The following is a 23,080-nucleotide window of genomic DNA, read 5'->3' as shown; positions in this document are numbered from 1 at the left end:
CGTGTTCCTAGAATAACATCAGTTTTCTGTAAATTCAGAACGAAGCTGACCGCAAACCCTGCCAGGCTCACCGGTCTGGGCGGCGTGGACTTCAAGCCCCAGGAGGCATTGCGGCCAGCACAACAGGAACTACGGCGTCCGAGAAGGGGGTCGGGCCCTCCGGTCCTTTCCCTCCCAGAAGCCCGCGGGCGGCTCTGAACGCTGTTCCTATCATGGCCGCGGGAGCCGGGACGGCGGGCCCTGCTTCCGGCCCGGGCGTAGTGCGTGACCCGGCGGCGTCACAGCCGAGGAAGCGGTCCGGCCGGGAGGGCGGGGAGGGCGCGCGGCGGTCGGACGCGATGGCTGGAGGAGGCGGGAGCAGCGACGGCAGCGGGCGGCCGGCGGGCCGGCGGGCGTCCCGCAGTAGCGGACGGGCCCGGCGGGGGCGCCACGAGCCGGGGCTGGGGGGCCCGGCGGAGCGCGGCGCGGGGGAGGCGCGGCTGGAAGAGGCAGTCAATCGCTGGGTACTCAAGTTCTACTTCCACGAGGCGCTGCGGGCCTTTCGGGGTAGCCGGTACGGGGACTTCAGACAGATCCGGGACATCATGCAGGGTGAGGGCCGGGCCGGGGGAAGGGGGTTGGAGCGTCGGGGAAGGGGGCCCAGGCGTACCGGGGTCTGGACAGGGAATCGCCCAGCCAACGATGTCTTCTTTCCCAGCTTTGCTTGTCAGGCCCTTGGGAAAGGAGCATACCGTGTCCCGATTGCTGCGGGTTATGCAGTGTCTGTCGCGCATTGAAGAAGGGGAAAATTTAGGTATGGCTATTTTTGTGTTCTTCTCTGGACTTACTTGCGTAGGGTTTTGTTTTCAAACTTATATTCGGAACCGGAGGATTCCAGGTTAAAGTCCGCGAGTTTCCATCAGAGTGGTCGTTTCCATTCTACAGTGGGTCTGTTTTCTGGTTTTAGTTTTTTTCGGTTAATGTTGTCTTGGCTGCTTTGCTGTGTTTTTAAAAATCTTCTCCCGCCTGTTAATTGCTCACCCCAACTTTGCTGCTGTCTAAAGTGAGTTATGGACATCTTTTTCCCCATGGTAGAGTGTTTTTCAGAGTAGAAGTACATTTTTCCCCCTCTGAATTCAACTTGAAAGCTGTTTAGCTGTTGTCAGTTTCTTGCCACTCGTATCTGAGGAGGATGGGTTTATTTTGAATTTGAGAGGCAAATGCATGTGTTTAAAAAGTTTTTTTTGCTTGTTTTGAGAAGTATTAAAAAATGGTCATGTTAAATTCATTGATTTGAATTTGGACCCTTACTATGTAAACCTGTAGCAAATATGTCAAAAAATTAAATGCATATCTTACTATATTTGCATGCTTCATTTCCATAAGTATATATATTTTTTAGACGTAACTTTTCCGCTCTTAGAAAAGAGCTTAAAATGAAAACTGTGCTTTGTCCTAGACTGTTCCTTTGATATGGAGGCTGAGCTCACACCACTGGAATCAGCTATCAATGTGCTGGAGATGATTAAAACAGAATTTACACTGACAGAAGCAGTGGTCGAATCCAGTAGAAAACTGGTCAAGGAGGCTGTAAGGCTCTATTTTTATTTCTTTTTTTTTTTTTTACCAAAAATCAGGAGTCTTTGAAGATACAGCACTTACTCTTTCCTGTGTGGGGTAGAGGAAAACAGGAATGGGGAGAGAGATTGAGCAAGCAAGAAAGCGCGCACGTGCGGGGACACACACACACACACACACACACACACGAGATGTTATCTCTTCACGTGCCCCTTTCCTACCCAGGCTTGAGAAGTAATGGCAGGTGCTCAGTTTTTGTAATTTGGGTGGTCTTTCTTGTGGCCTTGGCGTTGAAGCACCGACAATTTGGAGGTTATTGCACCGTTTGGGAGCACTCTGCAAGGGCTCTAAGTAACTCTGGCCTAGAGTTTGATCACCCTTGTTTATATTAAACCAAGGAGATAAGCTGGAGCCTTGGGAAATGTGGTACTGACTTTGAGTTCTTTCTGTCTGCAGAAAGAGGGGCTTATAGAACATCTCTTTTGAGCAGATAGATTAGAATCAGAGGTGCTGGGATAATGAGCCAGATAGCAAAATAGTAATGGTAGAAGAATGATAGAAGGCTGGCACCAGCAGTGTTCTTGAATTCAAGAAAAAAGCTAGTGGAGTGTCTAGGAATTTGACATGGTCACTGTGTTGTGGCTCAGGTAGTTTCAAGCAGTGGAACTTATCTTAATTTAAAATACAGAAGTGGCTGTGGGAACCAGTCAGAAAAAGATTTTTCTTCCCCCAAAACCAAGGCTGGGGATTTGGAAGCAGATGCAGAGAAGATGGAAAATATCAGCTCAGCGTTGCCCTGGTGGTGATAAATAGGGAAATGGTTAAGAAATGAAAAGAGCACCCCTAAAAAGATGGGCTCCCAAAAGTGGGGTCGGGTAGAAAGAGAAAACCTTACTAAGGAAGGAAAACCTTCTGTCTTTTGGCTGTGTATAAGGTATTTGGGTACCCTATTAAAAAACAACTAGTGTGCATGAGGTGCAGATATTTTCTTTATTCAATTAAGGACCTTGGGCAGACACTACTTTTGGTCTTGTAAAAAATGCTTAGATATTAGTCATTTTCAAATCAGGGTTAGGTTGGAGGGGGCATATGCCAGAAAAGGCATTACCAAGGGAGGAGAAATTCATACCTACTTTGAGGACAGGTAAGGATCTTTTGAATGGGTACCAGTTGAGAGTAATTCATTTAACTGCTATTAAGTACAGATTGAGTATCCCTCATCCAAAATGCTTAGGACCAGAAGCATTTTGGATTTCAGATTTTTTTTTTTTTTTTCAAATTTTGGAATATTTGTATTAAATTTAGGTTGAGCAAATATAATCCACATCCAAAAATCTGAAATCCCCAAATGCCCCCAAATCTGAAATTTTTTGAGTGCCAACATGGTGGTCAAAGGAAATGCTCATTGGAGCCTTTCAGATTTTGGATTTTCAGATTTAGGATGCTCAACTTGTAGCAACTCCTTTAGAATACAAGAGCTGTAGATGTGCCATCTGGCCTCTCTTCTGGAAGAGTCTTTGTGGGCTTTCATCTTTCAGCTGCGTATTTATTATTTTATTATTATTTAAGCTCGTAGATCTCCTTATTTGGGTGGTTCATCAGGAAAAGTCTATTAGAAAAATCTAAGCTCTCTTAAAGTAGTCAACCATTTTCTTACTTTGACTCTGTTCTACTTTTCCAGTCTTCACCAGGTACCTTATGCTTATTGTTACTGAAGTGTAACAAGTTACTCCAAGACTGAGCAGCTCAAAACAGTTAATATTATCTCTCAGTTTCCAAGGATCAGGAGTCTGTTAGTGGTTTAACTGAGTGGTTTTAGCTCAGGGTTTCTCATAAGGTTACAGTCAAGCTGTCAGCTAGGCTTGCAGTCATTTCAAGACTCAACTGCTTCCATATTCACATAGTTGTTAACAAGATTCACTTTCTTACTGGCTGTTGGCTGGATACTTCAGCTCCTGGCCTGTGCACAGATAGGGCTGCTTGCAGCATGGTAGCTTTCTTCTCCTAGAGCAAGTCATGCAAGAGAGCAAGAACTCAGGCAAAAGCCTCATTCTTTTACAGTATAATATTCGAAATGGCACATTATCACTTCCGCTATATGCTATTGGTCATATAGACGAAATTCACTCTGGTAGAGTGTGTGAATGGGACTCCGCAGAAGGTGAGGAGCATTGGGGACTGTCTTTGAGGTTGGCAACCACAGTTACCTTGATCTCCTCGTTATTAAACGATATTATTTCATCTGTCTCTTCAGTTTACTTTTTAAAGGTTTCTCATTTAGAGTCATAGAATCTATTAATGGTAATCATTGGGAAAATCCCACAGACGCCTAGGTTCAATGAGCCTTTTTGATGCATTTAAGCTTTGTAAAGTGCCAAAACAATATATTTAAAAGTATATTAAATCTTTCATAAAGTTTATCAAGTAAGTTATTTGTTAAATTAGAACTCTCAGTGCATGGTCTAGGGATCTGTGGAGGTTGTCGGGACCCTTTCGGGGAGGCCATGAGGTCAAAACTGTTTTCATAAGCAAAACCAAAACATTCTTTGACTTTTTCAGTGCATTGGCATTCGCATTGATGGTACAAAAGCAGACATGGGTAAAATGGGTGATTCCTTAGCATGATCATGATGGTAGTAATTGTACCAGTATTCATTGTATTTTTTGACTGCCATAATTTTTTAAAAACTACTAATTTTAATTAAGAATGTTAACAATTATTTAAAAGCCCAGAAGTCCCAGTAAAACATTAAAATTAAAAAAAAAAGAAAGAATGTCTTCAGTAAAGCAGCAAAAACTGTATGAATTTTATTAACTCTAGAGTCATGAGTAAACATCTTTTCAGTATGGGCCATGTGCAGTAGCTCATGCCTGTAATCACAGCACTTTGGGAGGCTGATGCGAGCAGATCGCTTGAGCCTAGGAGTTCCAGACCAGCATGGTAACATAGTAAAACCCTGTCTCTACAAAAATACAAAAAATTAGCTGTGTGTGGTGGTGCATACCTGTGGTCCCAGCTATTTGGGAGGCTGTGGCAGAAGGATCACCCAAGCCCGGGAGGTGGAGGTTGCCATAAGCTGGTAACACACCATTGTACTTGAAACTGGACAACACAGTGAGACCCTGTCTCAAAAAAAAAAAAAAAAAAAAAAGAGGAAGTATACCTAAAATGTTTCTGCTGCATACCAAAACATGATGGTTACCAGGAAAAGCACTTGTGGTGTTGTTAGAGTTGCATGCTGAACTAGCTGCTTTTTTTATGGAATACTATTTTACCTGAAAGAACAACTGACTAACCATAGTTGTTCACACTTGGGTATTTGGCAGCCATTTTCTTGAGAATGAGTAAAGCAAACCTATCACATAAAACAAGTGACAGTATTTGTTGCCAATGATGAAATTTAAGCTTTCCAGGGAAAAATAGTTTTGGATAACTTGTATTCATGTGCTTGATAGCTTCCCAATACTTAGTCTTTTCTGAAGATTGGTAATATTAACAATTGACATTTTAAAAATATTTTTAGGCTGGGCATGGTGGCTCATGCTTGTAATCCCAGCATTTTGGAAGGCGGAGCAGGTGGCTCACCTGAGGTCAGGAGTTCGAGACCAGCTTGGCCAACATGGTGAAACCTCATCTCTACTAAAGATACAAAAAAAATTAGACAGGTGTGGTGGCAGACGCCTGTAATCCCAGCTACTCAGGAGGCTGAGGCAGGAGAATCGCTTGAACCTAGGAGGCAGAGGTTACGGTGAGCCGAGATGGCACCACTGCACTCCAGCCTGGGAAACAGAGTGAGACTCCGTCTCAAAAAAAAAAAAAATATATATATATATATATATATTTTTTTTTTTTTTTTCTTATTTTTGTTAGCCTCAACAATGATGGAATTTGTTTTTTTAATAAATGTGCCAACATTTGAAGATCTGTGTAACTCAGTGAACCAGTGTTTTCCAGATGACCAATGCATGATGTTACAAAATCATCCGTAGATAAAAGATGCATTTAAACTATAAGATAGACTGATGGATTTTAATGTGATAGATTAAGAAAAGTTTGCTTATTAAAGTTTTGTGTAGAATCAAAGAATTGCCACGGTTTTCTGAAAAAGCTGTTAAAATTCTCCTCCATTTTCAACTTCGTATGTGTATAAAGCCAGATTTTTAAAAATACCTCAACCAAGGGCCGGGCATGGTGACTCATGCCTGTAATCTCAGCACTTTGGGAGGCTGAGACGGGCAGATCACTTGAGGTCAGGAGTTTGAGACCAGCCTGGCCAACATTGTGAAACCCTGTCTCAACTGAAAATACAAACATTACCTTGTTGTGGTGGCACATGCCTGTAATCCCAGCTACTCAGAAGTCTGAGGCATGAGAATCACTTGAACCCAGGAGGCAGGGAGGCTGCAGTGAGTTGAGATCACACCACTCCAACCTGGGCAACAGAGCAAAACTGTTTCAAAAAACACTCCACCTCAACCAAAACAGCACATCACAACAGATTGAATACAGAAGCAGTTATGAGAATCCAACTCTTCTATATTAAACCAGATAGTAAAGAGATTTACAAAATGAAAAACAATGCCACCCTTCTCATTAAACTTTTGTCTTAGAAAATGCAGTAATTTTTTATAAAGGTGTTATTTATGTTACCCTATAATGAGTTATTTTTTAATGAATTAATAAATATTTTAAGTTTTCTGTTTCTAGTACAGTGAATATCAACAGATATAACCTACATAAACAGAAAGCTCTTTGGGGGTCTTCATCAACATTTTAAGAGTAATATAAAAGAATCCTGACACCAAAAAGTTTGAGACCTGCTTCTGCAAGCTGTTAATTATATCAAAACTATTTGTTTTCTCTTCATAACTAAAGGAGAGAGAGTCATCAGTTAGGTTTCTTTGGAGAACAAGGGATAGCAACATGTGCAGCATATTCTCGAAGGATTTATTTGTTGCTTTTTACTGTGCAGCATTCTCCCCTGCCGTAACCTTTGGCAACAGCAGCTTGATGTTCTTTGGGGGCCTTACCCCATTTGTGGTGCTTTTTTTTTATCAGATACACTCTCTTAGAACTTTACTTTTTGAAACAAAAATATTTGTTGAGTCTTTTTAAACATTGCTACTTCCCAGAACAACTTTGTTTCCTTTTGTATCTGCTTCTTTATTCTTCAGTTCTGTGAGTTTTGTCTTCTTCTCCTCCTTTGTTAATGTATGTGCTTTCTGGCATTTCTTCCAAACATAAACCTACCTCACCTATTCTGAAAATCTGTGCTTGGAGCCGAGTGCGGTGGCTCATGCCTATAATCCCAGCACTTTGGAAGGCCGAGGCCATCCTGGTCAACATGGTGAAACCTCGTCTCTACTAAAAATACAAAAGTTAGCTGGGCATGGTGGCGCACACCTGTAGTCCCAGCTACTCGGGAGGCTGAGGCAGGAGAATTGTTTGAACCCAGGGGCTGGAGGTTGCGGTGAGCCAAGATCACGCCATTGCACTCCAGCCTGGGTAACAAGAGCGAAACTCCATCTCAAAAAAAAGAAAATCTGTGCTTGGAATTTCCCTTTTATTAACTTAGCCAGAGACCATTGATACTGCTTGTACCCTAAAAACCTTACCAAATACATAAGAAAAGAAACTATACGGCCGGGTGTGATGGCTCACGCCTCAATCCCAGCACTTTGGGAGGCCAAGGCTGGCGGACCACAAGGTCAAGAGATCGAGACCATCCTGGCCAATATGGTGAAACCCCATCTCTACTAAAAATACAAAAAAATTAGCTGGGTGTGGTGGCGCACGCCTCTAGTCAAGAATAGAAACTGTACGGCCGGGTGTAATGGCTCACGCCTGTAATCCCAGCACTTTGGGAGGCCAAGGCGGGCGGACCACAAGGTCAAGAGATCGAGACCATCCTGGCCAATATGGTGAAACCCCATCTCTACTAAAAATACAAAAAAATTAGCTGGGTGTGGTGGCGCACGCCTCTAGTCTCAGCTACTTGGGAAGCTGAGGCAGGAGAATTGCTTGAACCCGGGAGGCGGAGATTGTAGTGAGCCGAGGTCGCGCCACTGCACTCCACCCTGGCGCCTGGTGATGGAGTGAGACTCTGTCTCAAAAAAAATAAAAATAAAAAAGAAACTACTTTTTTCTGAGAACTGCCAAGTGAAAAAGCAGTGATTCATCTTTTTAAATTTTTTCCCCCACAGGAAATTAATACATAGTTTTAAAAGATAAGCTCATAGCATAACCTTTGAAGCAGACTTCTACATTTCAATTTGAAAGCATTCATATTTCCTTTCTTGTTTCACACATTATATATAGAAGGATATGTGTTCCAATTCTGGGGAACGTAGAGTAAACATACTCTCTTCTGTCTCTCCTTTTTAATGTAATTATAAGTTTTAGACAGAATACATGGAACAGCTATCTGAGTATTCTGTCTGGAAATAGGCATATAGAGGAGGAGACCAGAATTTGAAGTTCCACCATACCGGTGATGAATAGATTACCGTTTTTTCTTTCTCTGGTCTCACCCAGCCCAGATTCAAAGGCCATCTGAAACCTGGAAATTCACTCCAGATGTGAACAGAAAGAACACCAAGAGAGCTTTCTCCTTCTGGTCTGAGGAGCAAGGAAGGATCTCTTTTGTTTGAGATGGAGTCTTGGACTGTTGCCAGGCTGTAGTGCAGTGGCATGATCTCAGCTCACTGCAACCTCTGCCTCCTGGGTTCAAGTGATTCCCCTGCCTCAGCCTCCCGATTATCTGGGATTACAGGTGCGCGCCACCATGCCCAGCTAATGTTTTATATTTTAGTAGAGACAGGGTTTCACCATGTTGGCCAAGATGGTCTCGATCCCCTGACCTCATGATCCACTCGCCTTGGCTTCCCAAAGTGCTGGGATTACAGGCTTGAGCCATTGCGCCTGGCTGCAAGGAAGGATCTCTTAAGGGTCAGAGATGGTAAAAGAAATCCCAGTTTTTCCCTTTTTTCCCCTTCTTTCCTGCTCTGGCCCCCAGGCAGTACTACCCATGGTGGCAGCAGTGGCCTAGCAATGATAGTGGCAACAGGGCAGGCATCTAAAACTGAAGGAAGAGAACGCTTTCTTTCACCAAAGTTCTTTCACCCCTAGAACATGGAACAAATTCCATTGCCTTCTTCCACTGTCTCTGTCCTGCTGCTTGGCCATGGATGCAGATGTAGTTAGTGTGTGATAGAGTGGGGAAACCAAAGTCCAGGAATGCAAGGCCAATTCAGTATTTGAAAATCAATCAGTGGGCCAGGCTTGGTGGGTCACACTTGTAATCCCAGCACTTTGGGAGGCCAAGGCGAGTGGATTACGAGGTCAGGAGTTTGAGACCAGCCTGGCCAACACAGTGAAATCCTGTCTCTACTAAAAATACAAAAATTAGCTGGGTATGGTGGCGGGTGCTTGTAATCCCAGCTACTCAGGAGACTGAGGCAGGAGAATGTCTTGAACCCGAGAGGCAGAGGTTGCAGTGAGCTGAGATGGTGCCACTGCACTCCAGCCTGGGTGACAGAGCTAGACGTTGTCTCCAAAAAAAAAAAAAAGAAAAAGAAAATCAGTGCAGTCCACCATATTAAGAGAAAAACCATATGATCATATAAATTGATACAGAAATTGACAAAATTCAACATTAGTTCATGATAAAATCACTCAGCAAACTAGGAATAAAGGCAACTTCCTCAACCTGATAAAAGATGTCTACAAAAAGCCCACAGCTAATGTTCTTAATGGTAAAAAATGGAATGCTCACCACTTCTATTCAACATCATACTAGAAGACCTAACCAGTGCAGTCAGGCAAGGGGGAAAAGCATACAGACTAGAGAGGAAGTAATAAAATTATTTCTTTTGGCAGATGGCAGGACTGTGTAGAAATCCCATGAAGTATACCAAAAAAAGTTCCTGTAAGTTTAGCAAGGTTGCAGGTATAAGATCAACACAAAAATCAGTCATACATCACATGAAAACACTTTAAAGTTAAAAGAAAAAAAAAGCCATATTTCCATATACTAGCAGTGACTAATTTGAAATGAAATTACCAAAACAATGCCATTTACAATGTGTTCAAAATAGAAAAAGAAATATGTGTAAATCTAGCAAAACATGAAGGAACTGTTTGTGGAAAAATGTAAAATGCTGATGGAAGAAATTAAGACCTAATGGAAAAACATACCATGTTCATGGATTGGAAGACACAATATAAATTAAGATACCACTTAATCTCGAGTTGATCTTTAGAGTTAATACCATTCCAGAATTCCAGTCACAATCTCAGCAGGATTTTCTGTTTTTTTGTTTGTTTGTTTGTTTGTTTGTTTTTGAGATGGAGTCTTGCTCTGTTGCCCAGGCTGGAGTGCAGTGGCACAGTCTCAGCTTGCTGCAGTCTCTGCCTCCTAAGTTCAAGCGATTCTCATGCCTCATCCTCCTGAGTAGCTGGGTTTACAGGTGCATGCCATCACACCTGGCTAAATGTTTCTGTGTTTTTAGTAGAGATAGGGTTTCACCATGTTGCCCAGGCTGGTCTCAGACTCTAGAACTCAGGCAATCTGCCCGCCTTGGCCTTCCAAAGTGCTGGGATTATAGGCATGAGCCACGGTACCTGGCCTAGCAGGATTTTGTTTCTTTTCTTTGTCTCTCTATCTCTCTTTCTCTCTCTCTCTCTTTTTTTTTTTTTTTTTTTTAAATGAAACAGGGTCTCACTCTGTCACCTAGGCTGGAGTGCAGTGGCATGATCACAGTTCATGTAATCCTGGGCTCAGGTGGTCTTCCTACTTTACCCTCTTGAGTAGCTGGGACCACAGGTATGTGCTACCTTGCCTGGCTAATTTTTTTTTTCTACTTTTTTTGGGTAAAGATGGGGTCTCCATATGTCTCTATGTTGTGCAGGCTGGTCTTGAACTCCTGGGGTCAAGTGATGCTCCCACCTCAATCTTCCAAAGTGCTAGTTACAGATTCGAGCCACCCCATCTGGCATCAGCAGGATTTTTTGTAAATACGGACTGGATGATTCTAAAATTTATATGGAAAGGCAAAGGAATTAAAATAACCAGAAAAAGTTATATGAAAGGAAAAGCTGGAGGACTCATACTACCCAATTTTAAGAATTATGAGAAAGTTACAGTATTTACGACTATAGAGATCAGTGAAACAGTAGAGAGCATCTAGAAGCAGACCCACACAAATATGACTAATTGATTTTTGACAAAGATGTGAAGGCTATTTAATGGGAAAAGGATAGTCTTTAACAAATGGTGTTGAAACAATTCAATGTCCATATGCAGAAATGAACTTTGACCATAAGCTTACATTTTATACAAAAATTACTCAAAATTATCTAAATGTAAAATGTGAAACTACAGAATTTAGAGGAAACATGAAAGAATTTTTTTTTTTTTGAGACGGAGTCTCGCTCTGTCACCAAGGCTAGAGTACGTTGGTGCAATCTTGTGTCACTGCGGTCTCCACCTCCTGGGTTCAAGCAGTTCTCCTGCCTCAGCCTCCTGAGTAGCTAGGACTGCAGGTGTGTGCCACCATGCCTGGCTAATTTTTTGTATTTTTGGTAGAGAATACAAAAATACAAAAAATTTGGGTTTCACTGTTAGCCAGGATGGTCTCAAACTCCTGACCTCGTGATCCGCCTGCCTCAGCCTCCCAAAGCGCTGGGATTACAGGCATTAGCCACTGCACCTGGCTGAAGGAATCTTTATGTCCTGGAATTAGGCAAAAAATTCTTAGATAAGAATTTAAAAACATGATCCATAAGTTAAAAATAGATAAATAGGACTTAATCAAAATTTTAAACTTTTGCTCTGAGAAAAACACTCTTAGAATGGAAAAGCAACCTACAGATTGGGAGAAAATATTCACAAATTTATCTGACAAAGATGTATATATTGAGCTCTCAAAAGAAGCAAGTTTATATAACCCTAGTTTTAAATGGGCAAAAGTCTCATCAGAAAGACTATAAATGGCAAAACAAATTACATGAAAAGATGTTCAACATCATTTACTCATTAAGGAAATAGAAATTAAAACCACAGTAGCTTCAAATACCAATTAGAATGGCTAAACTTTAAAAAATACTGATGGGGGCGTGGTGGCACATGTCTGTAATCTCTGCTACTTGGGCACCTGAGGTGGGATTGTGTGAGGCGAAGAGTTTGAGTTCAACCTGGGTGATATAGATCCTGTCTCAAGAACAAAATTAATAAAAAATACTATAAAAAGTATTGGTTACATATTTCAGAACATCATGCTGTACCTAAGTATGTACAATTTTTGTGTGTTTTTAAAATAGAGATGGGGGTCTCACTGTGTTGCCCAGGCTGGACTTGAACTCCTGGGCTCAAGTGATGCTCCTACCTTGGCCTCCTGAAATGTTGCTATTCCAGGCATGATCCACCACACCCAGCCCAGTTTTTAAAAAGCACTAGTGAGGCTATGGAGCAACTGGAACTCTCATACATTGCTGATGGGAATGCAGAATGGTACAGCTACTCCAGAAAGTAGTTTGGCCATTTCTTATAAACACATTTTCCATAAAACCCTGTAGTCCTATTCTTGGGTGTTTACCTTAGAGAAATGAGAAGCTCTATTCCTATCAAAACCTGTACATGAATGTTTTAGCATCTCTTTATGATAACCATAAATTGCAGACATCTAAAATGTCCTTCAGTGGATGAATGTATAAACTATAGTACATCCTTGCAATGGAATACTGCCCAACAACAAGAAAAAGTGAATTATTGATAGTACACCAACATGGATGGACCTTAAAGGCATTATAGAGTGAAAGGAGCCAGAGTCAAGACTATATCCTATCCTTTAAGAAAAAAGTCCTACATACTTAACAGCTTTTTTTTTTAAGGAGAGATAATCTTGTTTTATTGCCCATGCTGGAGTGTAGTGGCATAATCATAGCTCGCTGCCGCCCTCAAACTCCTAGGCTCAGGTGATCCTCCCACCTCTGCCTCCTGAGTAGCTAGGACTATAGGCACACGCCACCATGCCTAGCTACTTTTTTGTAGAGATGAATTTTCACTATGTTGCCCAGGCTGGTTTCAACTCCTAGCCTCAAGTGATCCTCCTGCCTCAGTCTCCCAAAGCACTGGGATTACAGTTATGAGCCACTGGGATCAGTGATTGCCAGGGTTAGGAGTGGGGGTAAGGTATGACTACAGAGGACAGCCAAGGCAGGTTTTTGGATCCTCATTGTAATGGATGATATAGGGGTCTACGTGTGTTAAAATTCCAAACCAGATGCCCTAAAAAAGTTATGTTGTATGAAAGTTAAATAGAATTTTAAAACATAGTAAGACCTGTATGATTTAAAAAGTAAAAACTTTGTATCCAAGAAAGTAAGTATAGTCTATGTTTTTCTGCTGAAAGTGATGTATAAATGGATATGGTCATCTGAGTAAAATGAAGACTTTATACCCTCCCTGGGCAGCAAGAACTTACGGTTGTACCTGTGTATTCAATATTGAAGGACATTTGATGTCAGTTGCCTTCTGCCCTGTATGGCTGTGCTCAGCATGTCGACAATAGAAGCACCAGAGATTAGTACTTAATGGATTTCCTTGCTATTCTTCCCCTTGATCTGTGTCTCCGTACGTTCTTCCCTGTGAAGACTGAAAATACCTATGAACCAGCTGGGCACGGTGGCTCACACCTGTAATCCCAGCACTTTGGTAGGCCAAGGCGGGCTGACCTGAGGTCGGGAGTTGAGACCAGCCTGTCCGACATGGCAAAAACCCATCTCTACTAAAAATAAAACAATAAAAATTAGCCACGCATGGTGGCACGTGCCTGTAATCCCAGCTACTCAGGAGGCTGAGGAAGGAGAGTCAGTTGAACCCGAGAGACAGAGGTTGTGGTGAGCCAAGATCGTGCCATTGCACTGCAGCCTAGGCAACAAGAGCAAAACTCCATCTCAAAAAAGAAAAGAAAATATCTTTGAACCAATTTTTCTTTTTTTGTTTGTTTGTTTGTTTTGACACAGGGTATCGCTCTTTCTCCCAAGGTGGAGTGCAGTGGTACAATCAATGCTCACTGCAGCCCCGACCTCCCAGACCCAAGTGATCCTCCTCCTTTAGCCTCCCAAGTAGCTGGGTCCACAGGCACACACCAACATGCCTCACTAGGTTTGTTTTTTTGTTGTTGTTTTTTTTGTTTTTTTTGTTTTTTGAGAGATAGGCTCTCCCTATGTTCCCCAGGCTGGTCTCAAACTCCTGAGCTCAAGCAATCTTCCCACCTCAGCTTCCCAAAGTGCTGGGAATACAGTTGGACAGTTGTAAGCTACCACACCCAGCCAGCCTGCCTTTTTTTGTATGGTGTTCTTTTTAAAGAACCTGTGTCTCGGGCCGGGTGCGGTGGCTCACGCCTGTAATCCCAGCACTTTGGGAGGCCGAGGCGGGTGGATCACGAGGTCAAGAGAGCAAGACCATCCTGGTCAACATGGTGAAAGCCTGTCTCTACTAAAAATACAAAAAAAATTAGCTGGGCATGGTGGCGCATGCCTGTAATCCCAGCTACTCAGGAGGCTGAGGCAGGAGAATTGCCTGAACCCAGGAGGCGCAGGTTGCGGTGGTTGCGGTGAGCCGAGATCGCACCATTGCACTCCAGCCTGGGTAAGGAGCGAAACTCCGTCTCAAAAAAAAAAAAAAAGAACCTGTGTCTCTCTGAGACAGGATTTGAGGTAGCTACTTTATTCTATCATATAACTTGAAATACTCCCAATTTTTTGTTGACTTTTTTAATTTTAAAAAATGTTCATGTATAACTTCTTTGTAAATGTTCACTGTTATTTTTCCTCTCTATAGTCTCTTGAGGTTTCTTTATGGGAAAACTCTTCCTCTCTGTAGCTGATGAGACCTTCCTATCTTACCTGGAACTTTGCCCTTTTTATTTGCTGCTTATGAATGCCTGGGTTTGTCTGTAGTTCCCTAGGTACTTTAATTGAAGTTGCCAGCTGGGGTTTATGGTAGTGGGAGGCTTGTCTTTTAATTCTCCTACAGAACTGGCCTCAGCCCTTTCCGGAATGGAACTAGCAGAATTCCGTGTTCAACAAATCCCTTTTTTCCCCCCACTACAGTATATCTTCCTTTCCTTATTCCCTTACCCCTTGCTTTAAAGCTTTTGCATCCAAAAAAAAACAGAATCAGTTGTTCTGGGGACCTGAAATTACGGGGACCTAGAATGACTCCTGTTGTCCATTCTGTTTTTCCTCAGGGGGCCCTATTGAAATTGGCTAAATGGTCTGTAATCCAGGAGATCAGATTTATCTCTATCAGCCATATAACAAAAACCGTTGTTTTGTTGAAAAGCGACTACCTTACAAGCAGAAAGAGACAGCTTACAGTGGTTCACGACACTTGAACAATAATGGTTAGTTTTTAAGTACAGGAATTTGATATAATGTGAGAGAAGGTTATTTTGATATTTGATATTCTGATTATACCTGTCATTATAAAAGTAAACAAAGGGTTTTTTTCTCCCTCCTTTTTAGGCTGTCATTATTTGTATCAAAAACAAAGAATTTGAAAAGGCTTCAAAAATTTTGAAAAAACATATGTCCAAGGACCCCACAACTCAGGTAAATTTTATACATTTTTGCTCCTATGACTTAAATTCATCTGATTGCTTTTTGTGGGGAAACAGGGAAAGGGTTCTTGGTCAGGAATATTACCTAAATATTCGCCTTTCAGCATGTAACACCTGCAGCAAGTTATCTTTTATATCCAAGATAACTCACTGTCAAATTGACTTTTCAAAGTTTAGTTTTCATTAGAGAAGTTTACATAAATTATTCACAAAAATTACATAAATTATACATTTCTGTCTGGTTTATAACAGAACATTTATTTAAATGATCAACAACAGGTACTGAACTGACAAATTTTATAACGCTTCTAACTTTATTTACATTAAATGTTGATCCTGCAGATGTGAGGAAACTTCTTTGGTGAGGACATAACACCTGTTTCCTGGTGTCAAAAGTTCTGTCAGTACCCTGCTTTTATTTGTTTCTTCTACCTTTTTTTTTTTTTTAAGGCAAAGTCTCGCTCTGTTGCTCAGGCTTGGGTGCAGTAGTGCCAGTCACAGTTCACTGCAGCCTTGACCGCCTGGGCTCAAGCAGTTCTTCTGCCTCATCCTCCCTAGGAGCTGTGTTCGCAGGTGCATGCCACCACACGTGGATGATTTTTTTAGTTTTTGTGGAGACAGGGTGTCTTCTTTTTTTTTTTTTTTTTCTTTTTTGAGACAGGGTGTCTTTATGTTGCCCAGACTGGTCTGGAACTCCTGGGCTCAAGTGATTTTACCACATTGGCCTCCCAAAGTGCTGGGATTACAGGCATGAACCATCATGCCTGACCATTTCTTCTTCTATATGAATTTTTTTTTTTTTTTTTTTTTTTGAGATGGAGTGTTGCTCTGTTGCTCAAACTGGAGTGGAGTGGCACAGTCTGGGCTTACTGCAACCTCTGCCTCACAGATTCAAGCAATTTTCCTGCCTCAGCCTCCCGAGTAGCTGAGATTACAGGCGTGTACCACCATGCTGGGCTAATTTGTTTGTATTTTTTAATAGAAAGAGGTTTCAACATGTTGGCCAGGCTAGTCTCAAACTCCTGACTTCAAGTGATCCACCCGCTTCAGCCTCCCAAAGTGCTAGGATTACAGGTGTGAGCCACCATGCCCAGACTCTATATATATTTAAATTTTGGCCAGGCTTGGTGGCTCACACCTTTAGTCCCAGCACTTTGGGAGGCCGAGGCGGGCAGATCACAAGGTCAAGAAATCAAGACCATCCCGGCCAACGTGGTGAAACCCCGTCTCTACTAAAAATAGAAAAATTAGCTGGGCGTGGTGTTGCACGCCTGTAGTTCCAGCTATCCGGGAGGCTGAGGCAGAAGAATTGCTTGAAACTGAGATTGTGCCACTGCACTGCAGCCTGGTGACAGAGCGAGACTCTGTCTCAAAAAAAAAGAAAATTAAAGTGTATTATTTGAAAAGGTAATACATGTACATAATACAGAATTCAAAAGGTATAACAAAAGAGTTTGGTAAAAAATTCTCTTACCTCTGACCCTCAGCCATCTTCTTCCCTTCAGAAGCAATCAGTTTTTATATTTTATTTAATTAATTTATTTATTTTTAATCCTTTCAGAGATCCTCTATGCATGTGCAAGCAAATTGTGTGTGTGTGTATACAGACATCCACATACATACATTTTCCCAGTTCTTCCCATTACACATACGTGATAGCATAACCTACATACTAATTTGAACACTTAATTGCTTTTTTCACTTAGTATTATATCTTGGAGTCATTCTATGTTAGCACATAAGGAACATCTTTATCTGTTTTTTATAGCTGCGTAGTAACCCACTGTGGCTGAACCTGATTTATTGACCAGTCCTTTGTGTTGGGCTTCCCTTCCTGTATGTATGCCAGTGATTTGCATTGACGGCATGGCAGAAGTTCTCATAGTGTCTGTCTCACCTCATCATCATTGAATTTTTACTGGAGTTCTACTTTCTCATGTTGCAAATATTGGTCCATTGTGTAGAAGCTGAGAAATGATCTCCTGAATATTATTCGAGAAAAGAACTTGGCCCATCCTGTTATCCAGAACTTTTCCTATGAGACCTTCCAGCAGAAGATGCTGCGCTTCCTGGAGAGCCACCTGGACGACGCTGAGCCCTACCTCCTCACGGTGCGCCTTGGCCCTTCTCCCATAACCATGGTGTGCCCTTGAGGATGTTCAGGGAATCAGAATATCCGAAGTCAAGAGGGTTGATGTGTGAAAAAGGCATTGAATTATATGCAGTAGCTTTCTTAATTAAATGCCTTAAAAATACAAAAGCAGACCGGATGCAGTGGCTCAAGCCTATAATCCCAGCACTTTGGGAGGCCCAGGCAGGAGATTGCCTGAGGTCAGGAGTTTGAGACCAGCCTGAACAACGTGGTAAAACCCTATCTCTACTAAATATACAAAAATTGGCTGAGCGTGGTGGTTTATGCCTGTAATCCCAGCACTTTGGGAGGCCAAGGCAGTTGAATCATGGGGTCAGGAGATCGAGACCAACCTGGCCAAGATGGTGAAACCCCGTCTCTACTAAAAATACAAAAGTTAGCTGGGTGTGGTGGCAGGCGCCTGTAGTCCCAGCTACTTGGGAGGCTGAGGCAGAAGAATCACTTGAACCCGGAAGGCGGAGGTTGCAGTGAGCTGAGATTGCGCCACTGCACTTCAGCCTGGCAAGAGAACTAGACTCCATCTCAAAAAAAAAAATACATAAATTAGCTGGGCATGGTAGCGTGTGCCTATAATCCCAACTACTGCGGAGGCTGAGAGGCAGGAGAATCGCTTGAACTTAGGAGGCGGAGGTTGCAGTGAGCCAAGATTGCGCCGCTGCACTCCAGCCTGGGCAACAGAGCAAGACTCCGTCTCAAAAAACAAAACAAAGCAAAACAAAAAACAAAAATAGAAATACTGGCAGAGGCAGATGGAACACACCTGGTCTCCCTCATCTGCCATTTTTATCTCCTTTACACATGGTTAATCTGCTGTGGCTGAAGTAGAACACTGGCTTACAATTGATGGTGGTTCCCAAAGGAGATGACTTGTGAACTAAGTTTGGAGGAAGAGGGGTTTGGTAGATGTGGTACAGTGGAGTTGCTAACACGAAGAAGGCATGGTGTGGAGAAAGGTGTCACTGTGAAAGTATAAGGTTGAAAGAAGCCAAACGAAAACATTCTTTAATTGGATCAAAGAGATAAAAGAATGGAAGCAGTGAGGCTCAGGACAGCATAGGGAAGAACTAGAACCCAGGCTGTCATAGATGGTAGACTGTGACGAAGGAACACTGAGCGAGAGTGGTTTTGTTTTGATTTTGAAATCAGGAGTTTGGCCAGGTGCAGTTGGCCACGCCTGTAATCCCAGCACTTTGGGAGGCTGAGGCAGGCAGGTTGTTTGAGCTCAGGAGTTCAAGACCAACCCGGGCAACATGGCAAAACTCCATCTCTACAAAAAAATATAAAAATTAGCCAGGTGTGGTGGTGTGCACCTGTATTCTCAACTGCTTGGGAGACTGAAGTGGGAAGATCACTTGAGGCTGCAGTGAGCTGTGGTCGTGCCACTGCACTTCAGCCTGGGTAAAAGAAACGAGGACTTTGAGAATGTTTCTTTTTTTTTTTTTTTTTTTTTTTTTTTTTTGAGACGGAGTTTCGCTCTTGTTACCCAGGCTGGAGTGCAATGGCGCAATCTTGGCTCACCGCAACCTCCGCCTCCTGGGTTCAGACAATTCTCCTGCCTCAGCCTCCTGAGTAGCTGGGATTACAGGCATGCGCCACCATGCCCAGCTAATTTTTTTTGTATTTTTAGTAGAGACGGGGTTTCACCATGTTGACCAGGATGGTCTCGATCTCTTGACCTCGTGATCCACCCGCCTCGGTCTCCCAAAGTGCTGGGATTACAGGCTTGAGCCACCGCGCCTGGCTCCGAGAATGTTTCAAATATTCTGTCTCATAGCACTGGATCTGCCAGGCCCATATTAGGTTAGTGTCAGTGATCTTAGCAGTCATTTGGCAAATCTCAGATTGTTTAAAAGCAAGTGGTTTGGGATATTCAGGGAGCAGATGTCAAGATAGTTGAGCCTGGCCTAGGATCCTTTCCTTTCCATTCCAGGTAACTGGAAAATGTCCTGCCGCTGTCTGTATGTGTGGACAGAACGCTTGGCTCTTAGGACACCATACATGACAGATAAACATAACTGAAACTGAATGACACTGGACTGATTGGAAATGTCTAAAACTTAAGCCAGAGGGAAACAGATGAACAGTTGGAGTTAGAGCAAGAGTAGCCTACTCAGGGCTCTTTGTGTTATATAGGTAAGGATTCTCAAACAGTTGTTAATAAGGCAAAACATTTGCGGAAACAGAGTTATAAAAAATTCTATACACAAACTGAAAGATATTAGTATAAACATTTATTGCTGGGCACAGTGGCTCACACCTGTAATCCCAGCACTTTGAGAGGCCAAGGCGGACAGATCACTTGAGGTCAGGAGTTCGAGACGAGCCTGGCCAACATGGTGAAACCCCATCTCTACTAAAATACAAAAATTAACCAGACATGGTGATAGACAGCTGTAATCTCAGCTTCTTGGGAGGCTGAGTCGGGAGAATCACTTGAACCCAGGAGGTGGAGGTTGCAGTGAGCTGAGACCGCACCACTGCACTCCAGCCTGGGTGACACAGTGAGACTCCCTCTCAAAAAAATGTATTAGTTATCCTAAGATTGAAGAAAAAACTTGACTTACAAGTCTTATAAGTTATCTCCCATTTTATGCCCTTGGTTTTATGCCTAGATTGGTTTTGTAAGTGTACTTGTTTGCATATTGAGTATATTCATGGTAAAATAAGCAGAGAATTAATGCAATTCTCTGGCCTCTTCTTCCTGATGACATCCTTCCTTTCCCAGATGGCCAAAAAGGCTTTGAAATCTGAGTCTGCTGCCTCAAGTACAGTAAAGGAAGATAAACAGCCAGCACCAGGGCCTGTGGAAAAGCCACCCAGAGAACCCACAAGGTGAGAAGATTATCTCCCATGATCTTGGGTAAAACATGAGTGGTCGCTGGAAGCAGTCTCTTCTCCTTAGGGCAGGATCAGTTCCTCTCGGCGATCTGACCTGCTAACGTGTTACGAGGTTACTCATACAGGGCACTGTGGGAGACAGCATACCCTGGGAAGATGAGGAGACAGGACGCCTGGGGTCCCTGACAACTTCCTGATTGGCTGTTCCTCAACGGCTCTTTCACCATTTCTCTCTTCTTGCCTTGCCCATATTGATTCACTACGTCCTTGTGGACACCTAATCTCTTAATACATTCAAGAACCAGTGTTTAGATCTGTGAGTCAAATCCCAAGACCAGTTCCTAAAGCAGGGGTCACAAGTTTAGATGCCCTTTGAGGGCCTGGTAGGAAACCTAAAGGAACAAAATGGACCTAGGCTGAGAGCGTGGGGCTGGGAACCGGGGAAAGTGCTTTTCAGCTTCTTGTGGTTGTTGCTCTATGGAAGTGTCCAAGGATGCTCACGCTTCAGGTACTCATATTTTTGTATGAGGTGTCCAAGTTTTTCTGTGAGATTTCCCAATTTTTGGATGTTGACAGTTGATCCGCTTTTTAAAAAATTTTTTTTGCCGGGCGCCGTGGCTCATGCTTCTAATCCCAGCACTTTGGGAGGCCGAGACAGGTGGATCACGAGGTCAAGAGATTGAGACCATCCTGGTCAACATGGTGAAACCCCGTCTCTACTAAAAATACAAAAATTAGCTGGGCATGGTGGCACATGCCTGTAGTCCCAGCTACTCGGGAGGCTGAGGCAGGAGAATTGCTTGAACCCAGGAGACGGAGGTTGCGGTGAGCCGAGATCGCGCCATTGCACTCCAGCCTGGGTAACAAGAGCGAAACTCCGTCTCAAAAAATAAATAAATAAAAAATAAAATAAAATTTTTTCGTGAGGGTTAGACAACAAGACAGCCCGCCAGCTGGATTTGGCCTGCAGGCTGCCAGTTTGCCCCACTCCTAACAATTTTTCCCTAAAGCATGCTAACTGCTCCAAATGATAGATGAACTTTATTTTTAAAAGACAGTTTCTCATTGTTCCAAGACTGTGTGGCATGCCTTTTACTCTGAGAATTCTCAAGATCCTGTTTATAAGTGTGTTGTAGGCCAGGTGTGGTGGATCACGCCTGTAATCCCAGCACTTTGGGAGGCCAAGGCGAGCAGATCGCTTGAGCCTAGGAGTTCTAGGATACAGTGACCTGTGTTCGTGTCACTGTATCCTATCTCTCAGTCCTATCTGTAGTCTAGGACAGAGCCAGACCCTACCTCTAAAAATAAAATAAGAAGTAAAATAAAGGTTCTCTAACTTGGAGTTTTAAATACATAATACTACTTACATATTACATTTAAAGCCTCTACTTAAACTCATTGTGAATAAAGGCTTTTCTAAATAAAGGTTGTGTCAAGCCAGCCTCCCTCTCTCCTGTTTTTTAAGTGGAGAGTCCTCAACTGGAGGAGTCCTCTATCTAATTTGAAGCTTCAAACTTCAAAAAAGTTGTGGCTGTTTGGATGAGCATCAACAGTGGTGAAAAAGATCTTTGTGCCTACGCTTTATTTGCAGGCAGCTACGGAACACTCCAACCACCTTTGGAATGGCGACTCTGAAGGCGGCTTTCAAGACTCTGTCTGGTGCACAGGATTCTGAGGCAGCCTTTGCAAAACTGGACCAGAAGGATCTGGTTCTTCCTACTCAAGCTCCCTCAGCATCACCAGCCCTCAAAAACAAGAGACCCAGAAAAGATGAAAACGGAAGTTCAGCCCCTGCTGAGGGTGAGGGTGGCTCGGAACTGCAGCCCAAGAACAAGCGCATGACAATAAGCAGATTGGTCTTGGAGGAGGACAGCCAGGTTACTGAGCCCAGCACAGGCCTCAACTCCTCCCAGGAGGCCGTTCCAGCGCCGCCATCCAAGCCCACCGTTCTCAACCAACCCCTCCCTGGAGAGAAGAATCCCAAGTATGAAGACATTCTTTGTAGAAATTTTGGGGCTGGTTGGTGGTCCTGGTTGGGCCTGGTATTACTTCTGTGAATGAAGTAACTTTCAGCTAAGTTACTCACCACCAAGGCTTGCTCAGACTGCTAGAATGTGACGCAGGAGCGGGCAGTGACGACGTAGCCATCTCTGCCAGTTCTGAAGCCCCACATGTGGGCTTCCAAGCCTTGCACTAGGGCATGAGTGGGCATGGAAAGGTTTTAGAGCCTCCTACTCATCACTGCTTTCATTTTTAGCAAACATCTAAGTGTCTTGACTTCTAAACATTAGTCTTGTGTGTTAAAAGAAATTTGTTTGCATTGGGCCACATTATACTTTGACCCTTAAAAAGAGACTGATGAATATGTATAATTTTGTACCTTTCTGAGCATTTGAGACTTGGCGAGTTCAGTAAATATTTACTAATCTCCCCTATTCTGCTAGGTACTGAGGGGCAATGGCTAGAGTACTTTAATTTTGCTCCCCATCGTGATTCCCATCCTGGCTTTGAGTTTTGCTTCCCTCTCTGTCCTATGGTGGATCCTCCCTCCAGGCACACTGGCCTGCTTGCTCTCTGGAACACATTGTTTGTTTCTTTCACTGTACTTTTGCTTCCTCTCACTTCCCACAGTGAACCGTCATCCCTCCATCATTGCTTGTCCAAATCCCATTTGTCTTTTAAAGGGAAGCGAAGCCGTTGATGAAGTGCTTTCTGGCGGCATAGCACTTTCATGTATCATTTTACTGAGTCTCTACAGTCCTCACTCTTTGAGGTGATATATTAGCCCCATTACACAGAGGAGAAGGGCTCAGAAAGGTTCATAGCTCACCTGAAGTCATGCTGCTAGAAGTGGCAAAGATGGGCTTTGGGATTTTTAATCCAAGTCAGTCTTGACAGAAAAGCCCA

The 23,080-nt window shown here is 43.0% G+C and overlaps 1 protein-coding gene across 1 annotated transcript in view; it reads left to right on the top strand.

Moving 5' to 3' along the window:
• Positions 1-212: 212 nt before the first annotated feature.
• TERF2 (telomeric repeat binding factor 2) overlaps positions 213-23,080 on the top strand; it is a 34,642-nt gene continuing 11,774 nt past the window's right edge. The window contains exons 1-7 of the mRNA XM_021672551.2: positions 213-591; positions 698-793; positions 1,439-1,569; positions 15,089-15,175; positions 17,148-17,294; positions 20,061-20,167; positions 21,765-22,157. Coding sequence (XP_021528226.2) covers positions 213-591; positions 698-793; positions 1,439-1,569; positions 15,089-15,175; positions 17,148-17,294; positions 20,061-20,167; positions 21,765-22,157 — 1,340 coding nt within the window. The remainder of the gene's footprint in view (positions 592-697; positions 794-1,438; positions 1,570-15,088; positions 15,176-17,147; positions 17,295-20,060; positions 20,168-21,764; positions 22,158-23,080) is intronic.

Source organism: Aotus nancymaae, unplaced genomic scaffold, assembly GCF_030222135.1.
Source record: "Aotus nancymaae isolate 86718 unplaced genomic scaffold, 86718_ANA_hifiasm-v0.15.2.pri h1tg000030l, whole genome shotgun sequence".
Lineage (NCBI taxonomy): Eukaryota > Metazoa > Chordata > Mammalia > Primates > Aotidae > Aotus > Aotus nancymaae.
This window is presented reverse-complemented; position numbering and strand designations above follow the sequence as displayed.